The 8031-nt window shown below is 21.8% G+C and overlaps 1 protein-coding gene across 7 annotated transcripts in view; it reads right to left on the bottom strand.

The window, feature by feature from the left end:
- Positions 1–7464: 7464 nt before the first annotated feature.
- The window catches only part of LOC129618789 (leucine-rich repeat flightless-interacting protein 2), a 74987-nt gene continuing 74420 nt past the window's right edge, over positions 7465–8031 (bottom strand). For 2 of the 7 annotated variants that reach the window (XM_055533788.1, XM_055533790.1), the window contains one exon: positions 7467–7926. In XM_055533788.1, the coding sequence (XP_055389763.1) occupies positions 7816–7926 (111 nt within the window). In that variant the 3' untranslated portion in view covers positions 7467–7815. Of the gene's footprint in view, positions 7927–8031 lie in introns of all 7 variants that reach the window. The other 5 variants (XM_055533785.1, XM_055533784.1, XM_055533787.1 and 2 more) reach the window with 4 other exon arrangements.

Here is an 8031-nt window from a genome sequence, read left to right as displayed (position 1 = left end):
TTAAAATTTAATAAATCTCAACGAAATTTAATCATAAACTGAGAATATAACAAATACCATACAAGGTTTTATAACTTTTTCAAAAAGTTTACATATGTATATGTAGATTAAAAAAGTAGAATAATACAAAAGAATAACAATATATATATGCAATTATAATATAAGGAATAGGTACACAATAAGGATGGAAAATATAAGTATAACACATATATATAAATATGTATTACAGTAAATTTTTAAAGCTATATAGTATTAAATGAGACGAACTTGTTCGGTTTTCTTTATATATTAGAATAATTGTAATAAGCATCATCCCCCAAGGTGATTACTTCAAATTTAAACTTATATACAATATAATATTTTATTGTGATATAATAATAAATAAACATAACAGAGGAGATAGGTATAATTTGTAATCTCAGTATACTTAACTCATAACACAGACTTCAATAATTTGATATTATATTAAAAATTTGATATATAGATAACAGATAAAACTCACCATTATGAAAACTGTTATAAATTTAATTAAATCAACCATAATAAATTGATATATAAAAAATAAATTGATTAAATCGATTTTAAAATTATAAAAACAATTAAAATAATTAAATTAAATATGAAATAGGTGCTTTCATTGGAATAGGTACTATTCGGAACTATATCGCTGTATACCTACGAGCATTAAATTCATTCCTATTCTAAAATAAATAGAGATCTAATTAATTTAAAATTATTACAATTATGAATTTAAATTGATTGAATTTGATATTATGTATCTGAATTTCAATCGCTTTCAATCTCATACGTTTGACATTTCAATTACCTGGATTCGTGAAAATTGTCAAATTCAATTCGACTTAGCTTGGTTTGGTAATTTTTTTATAAAGAGATTCGCTTCCCGGAAACGCTTTTATTATTATTATAATTGTTAATGTTCGGTGAGTTTTATTTTAAATTTTAAAGCTGTAAATTGCTCACCGAATTCATATGATTTGACATCTATAGATTTTTGTTTTTGAATTTAGAATCTCTTCTTTATACCAAGCGTTCAGTTTAGTTAGTATATCAGTTTAAATAAATATTACAAGTAATTTTGCAATTTTTTAGTATTATTCTTTAAATTTAAAAACCAAACCATTCACAAAAGTTAACCCTTTCGATGAATACCCTACGAGTGTTGTTATAAACATTTATGTAGAAAATAATAACATCTTACTATTATTGTTTCTTCCAAATTCACAACAATTCTTGAGATTATTTTTGTATTGAAAACCAACACAAAAAAAAATAACAAGAATTTTTTGTACCATCATCGTCATTAAAAACATTATTTTTTTTTTCATTAAAAAAGGTGGGTTTGTACATATTTAATTATTATGATAATTAAAAATAATTTCTAATTTTAATCTGAATGTCAATAAATACGTAAAATATGTAAGATTTTTTGCTCGTGTTTAAATTAATTCAAGAGATAACCATTTTCTCTACCATATGAATTTATTATCATTAAAATACAAATATACTTTAATTAAATGTGGAATAATAAAATATTTTAATAATATTAAAATTATATTTGGGGTAAATAAAAAAAGTAGAGGCATCTTTTAATTATGAACAAATTCTTGTTGTTATCAAATGAGAACCACATACAAAATTACTTAATACAAAAATTTTTTTTTATCATAAAAAATAATCTCTGGTCCATATTTAAATATTTATTTTTAATTTAATTTAATAAACAAAAAATTTTAAAATATTTTCACACCAAAGTTTTTTTTTTGTATATTAAGATTATATGTGCATATGTAAATGCGTATGTATAATATAAATAGGTAAGGAGATAATGGAGGTCTTTGCTTTTATAAATTTAAAAAAGGTGAAATATACATAGATTAATTATAGGAGGATCTTCATTCAGGTGATACAGCTAATAGATATAATATGTTAAATACATAATGTTAAATACATAATGTTAAATACATAAAATATATGTTAGTTGTATTTATAGATGATGTATATCATAATATCAGATAAAGAACATCAAGGTAGTAGTGCTTAAAATTATGATAACTACTTGATATTTTAAAAAATATTGGCCTCTATCACCATTTTCACAAAAATTTAAATGAAAAAATTTAGAAATTTGAAATTCTATTTTCAAAAATTAAGTTACTTTTCAATAAAATCTCATCACCTCAATTAATGTGACTAACAGAATATTGTTGTATAGTTTTAATCATATATTATGTACATTGAACATATTCAGTTGATCTGAGTAATATTAATATAATGTAATTATAGCTTTTAACATTATATAATAATGTTAAAAGCTATAATATATAATTTTTAACAGCATCCTGGAGTATTATATTATATGAAAATATAATGGATGGACATGGGGATTTTTAAAAATTCAGCTCTCTAACTTAAACCTTAATATCACCGATTTTTGATAATTCCGAAATATATATGGCAATATCGTATTAGATTTAGCAATTTTGGATGTATTGATTTTTTTTTATTATATTAAGATCCTGAGTTAGAACAAGATTATCGAAAATACCCAATTTTTTCGTAACCGAACCGATACAAATCAAGTATTAATTAACCACTATTATTTCTTGTGTTTAAAAAATTTGTAATAATAATTATTAATTTATTTACAAAATAAATTCCAAGTCATTCAATAAAATCAATTAAAATTAATTAAATGCTCCCAATTGTCTGTACATATAAAAATTATGACGCTAATAAGTATGCAATATTAAAATGGAATATTTTCTAAAAATCATCATGATAATAATTTACAATAAGAGTTCTCTTAAATGATAAGAAGAATATTTTTCAATTTTAATTTTATTTTGAAAATTCTACTTTTTTTGATATTTTTAATTTTAATTGTATTCACTGATAATTATTAGCAGCCCACAAAATATAATATTAATTAAAAATTAAAAGTAGCTAAAAGCTTAAGCAAGATCATTATTACTTGATTCTTTTAGTCATCATTATTACCTGATTTAATTAATTTAATTCATGTAAATTTTATTATTTATTTTATAAAATATAAACATAATTTGAGTTTGTTCTATTTTTTTTTCTTTATTGCAGGTTTTGCTATTTTTAGCACTTTTCCAAAAATTTTTTGAAAAAAAGTGCTTATTAGTTTCACTCTGTCCGTCCGTCCGTCCGTCCGTCCGTCCGTCCGTCCGTCTGTCCGTCCGTCCGTCCGTCCGTCCGTCCGTCCGTCCGTCTGTCCGTGTGTCTGTTTACAAAACTTCTACATTCTTAAAGATAGAAAGCTGAAATTTAATACGTACATAGATCTTTACTAGAAACTTATTTTCGTAAAACAAAATTTTTACCTATCTCCCCCCCTCTAGAAGTTATACCCCCCCAAAACACTAAAAATGGCCTATTTTAACTATTTGTTGCAATGAAACCATAAGCATTTTTGAAATTTTGCAAACGCAGAAGGGCAGTGACTTGCTTCCCCTACCGCGGTATACTATAGTTAAACTTTAGAAAAACAAAATGGCCGTTCAAATTTACCGTTATCTAAAGTCCTTTTTTTCCAAATTTTTCATGTCGTTTTTCTTCTAGACCCCAGCCTGTAGAAGCTTGAAATTTTAGGAGCTTTTAGACATTAACAAGTAGTTCATTTCGTTAGAAGAAAATTTTTTTCCATCTCCACCCCCTCTCAAGTTATGGCCTCTTGAAATTTGTGAAATATGCATTTTTGACACCTTATATGTCTGAAACCGCAAGTTTTTTCAAATTTCTATAAACGCAAAAAGTTAACAGTAAATTCCATGAAATTAAAAAATATAATTATTTTTCTTAACTCACACAATTAACCCTTAAAATCGAGCATTATGTTAACCCCTGTTTATATTAAATTTTTCTTTATTTCAAAGACTGCATAAATGGTTCATCCTAAATATATGCAATCCTAGAAATAGTTTCGTTTAAAAATGAAAATAATTTTAATAGTGTGGTGGATATACATAGACTGTTTTTAAAAGCAGTATTTTCACTTGTTTAAGGGAAAAGTGCTACAATACAAACCATTGGTTTGACCCAACTTTTTATTTCTCTTTCGTTTTTAAATTCACTATTTATTTAAATTTTATTATTTATTGCATTTGTTTTATTTTCATATTGTGTACTTACATAGAAAATTTACGAAAATATTTGCATGATTTAATAAATTTTGCAAAAGTGAATTCATATGCATAATTATTTCTATCTGCCTTATCGGACAACGATCCATACTTACCTCAATTAATTTGAATATGACTTAAATTAAGTATTTGATGTGATGTATTCAAAAAATATTAAAAAAAAATATTATTATTCTTATAATAATAAATTTTTTATTTATTCACTCTCAGTGTTGAGAGATGAATTCAAAGTACGAAACAAAAATTTCACTAATTATCTTTTATTCCGATTATATTGATAATGGGGCTTATCTTTTATTCAGATTAAATAGGAATTTATAGGACCGTCATCTACTACTGTTACTGAAAATATATTTTTAACAAATACTTATGCATACTACATAGTGGCTGTCTAACAAAATACAAAGTTTTTGACGTTCAGTTTACATTTTACTTTTACATTAAGAATTTCGCTAAATAAAATTATTTTATTAATTTAAAATTTACTTTTGTTTTTTCACTTTGATAAGCAGCAACTACTTCATGCTATTCTATCGCAACTTCATGCTATTCGATGGCGTCCTATTTAATATGATTAAATAGGTAATGATGTCTGCCCTTTGTAACTCAAAAATTTTATGAATTAAATTAGAATTTATAATTCGGTTAAGATAAATATTAAATAAAAAATAAAAGGCATTTGCAAATAAAAGGCGACAAAATAATTATTAATTTTTTTCTTGTTTTTTTTTTCAATAATTATTTATTTACAAAAAATTTTCTTCCTTCCACAAATTATTAATTTTTTTTGTTGCTTGTTTTGTTTAATTTTTTTTTTTTGCCATATAAAATTGTAAAATTTATTTTCTCATACTTTTTTTTTCAAATTTAATTCATATTTTTTTTCTTTTAATTTTAGTCCTTCGATTTTACTACCATTAATTTTTTTAATTATTTTTAATACTTTTAGATATTTTTTTTTCACTTTTTTTTTTTTTTTTTTTTTTTAATTATTCATTTATAATTCAACAAAATTTTTTTAAAAACTTTTAATTTTAAATTAAATAACATTTTTTCTACTATTTTGATTTTTATCTATATATGTTTTTTTTTTTCATTTATTTTATTTGAATATACTTTGTTTTTTTTTGTGTTAATAATAATTAAAATATTTTATTAGTTTTTATTTTTCTTTTGAAATATAATAATATTAATATATAGAATTAAAATTATTTTCAAATATAAGTTATACACTTTGAATAAAATTAATGAAATTAAGAGGATGGGGAAAAACCAAATAAATAATTTAATGATTTTATTAATTAAATATGTTAAAATTATTAAAGAAAAAAAAAATTAAATTAATGGTACTCTAATTGTCAATAATTTGACGTTCGTCAGAAATCATTTCGCCTCACAATCGTTTTGATATTAATGACAAAGTCAAATTGTTAACGACTATGAAAAGTATCACTATTTCAAATTAATTATTATATTTCCTAGCATTTTTGTATGTATAATATTTTTATTCGAAAATCTACATACATAATATGTGAGTTATCATAATTATATAAAAGATAAAACTAAATTATATAAATAATATCTCTTTAAAATGCCGTTCTTTTTCTTAAAATCTCTGATCAACAATGCAAAACCTGCAAATAGATTTATTTAATTTTTATGTAACACAAACAGAATGAATAGCCTGTAGTACGTAGTTCAGAATGACACATGTATGAATTTGTCAATAACTTTTAAAATAAATTTGTTGCATTAATTTAAAATCAGTAACTTTTGAGGATTCTTTTAAATTTATTAAGGTTTTATTAATATTGGAAAATAAATGGTGCTGATGACCACTGGAAATAACCCATTATGTATAAAAAAATATTCACTTATTTTTATTATTAATAAAAATTTGTAGAATAAAGCTGTGGCGAGATATTTTTTAGTTATTTTATCTCATTAATTAATTTAGAAGTCTTGGATACAAGTTTTTGTATAAAAGGTGATCTTTTAAATTGGCATACAGTTTTATATAAAAAAAATAACAATAGTGAATGAACCTGAAAACTATGTATTATTATTTTTTAAACAATTCTAACCTCCAAAGCGGAGAGGAATAAGAAGAAGAAGAAACAATTCTAAATTATTTTTGAAATCTCTCGTGCTTCCAAAAATTTACTTCATTTCTTCTTACCGTCACCTTGCATTTGCAAAAATTCAAATTTGTTTCAAGTAGTAGTATGATACCAGTCAGGGGATTTTCGATAATTCAAATTTTCAATAATTCACTGAATGTTCTAAATTAAATCTTAAAAATATTAATAAACATACTTACAAATCTGTAGAAACTAAATATTTTATTTACAGATTTTCAACAATTCTTCTAGTTAGAACAATTGAGACCTAAGTTGTGAACTGTGTTATCGAAAATCCACGAAAATAGTATTATTCTTAAATTAAATTCGATGTGACAAAATATATATAATAATATTAATTATATAAGTTAATTAATTATGATTTATGAATTTTCTCAATTATTATTCTTTACATTGATAATTGTAAGCTTTGGAATCTTATAACAATAATTATTAACTTAAAAAAAAAAGCAATTTAAATTATTTTCAAATCGAAAAAGAAAAATAAATTATTGATTTTAAATATTTCATAGGCATTTCATATATAATATTAACAGCAAAATAAGAGAATTTCAGATAGAATAATGAAAAATAAATAAAAAATATTTAAAATGATAATTAGTTTTATTTTTCATTATATATTTAAAAACACAATAAATATAAACAAAAAAAAAATAATAATAATAATTAATAATAAAGAAAAAATAATTATGTTCAAATCTAACAAAGATTTTCACTTTGTTTTCACTTCTCTAAATTTTCTTATTTTTTTCCATTTTTTTTTTACTAGTATATATATAATTATTTTATATATAATTTAAATATAATATAATAAAAAATTTCTTTATGATTGGCTTTAAATTAATTTCATTTTTTTTTCTCTTTTTTTTTTAATTTTAATATAAATTTCTATATAATATTATAATAATATACATGTAGATATTGTATATTATTAATTAAATTATTATTTTTTGTAAAAAAAAAATTTTAATTTTATTATTTTCTTTTTTTTTTTCAATTCAATTTAATAATAATATTTTGTTTTAAGTTAATTCGTTAATAAGTGTTTTTTTTTTTTTGAATATTTTTTTGTTTTTTTTTTTTCTTTGCTTTTAATTAAATTAAAATTATTTATTTATTTATTTATTAGAATTAGAATTAGTCATAGTTTTAGTTGCATTTGAAATATTTTTTGTTATATTTTGTTTTCTTGAAGATGAAGAAGGATTATTAGATGATACAGAATCGTCAGTAGTAGTATCTTCTTCTTTCATAATAGAATTTCTATTTAATAATAATGACGAACTATTAGATTCCATTTTAGATGGTGATGATGAATCTGATAATGGTATTGTTGAAGCCGCTTTTGTATTTGTTTTAGAAAAACTAATATTATTTGAAGTAGCTGCTGCTGATGTTGTTGTTGTTGTTGTTGCTGATGATGATGATGAAGATGATAATAAAAGTTTTGTATTAGTATTAGTGGCATTATTACTATTATGGCCATGTCAAAGTTCTTTTAATAATGTACTTTTTGCTGTTTTCAGTTTATCTAATCTTTTCAATAAATGATTATTTGATGTTTCTAGCTCCTCTAGACGCTCCATTGTTTCACGATTCTAAAAAAAATAAAAATGAAAACAGTCTTAAAATATTATTTGATTACTCAAAATAAAAAATGGTATAAAAATTATTAATCAAACAAATTAACATTATGAACCATA

This window comes from Condylostylus longicornis, unplaced genomic scaffold (assembly GCF_029603195.1).
Source record: "Condylostylus longicornis isolate FDR11 unplaced genomic scaffold, ASM2960319v2 ptg000010l, whole genome shotgun sequence".
NCBI lineage: Eukaryota > Metazoa > Arthropoda > Insecta > Diptera > Dolichopodidae > Condylostylus > Condylostylus longicornis.
This window is presented reverse-complemented; position numbering and strand designations above follow the sequence as displayed.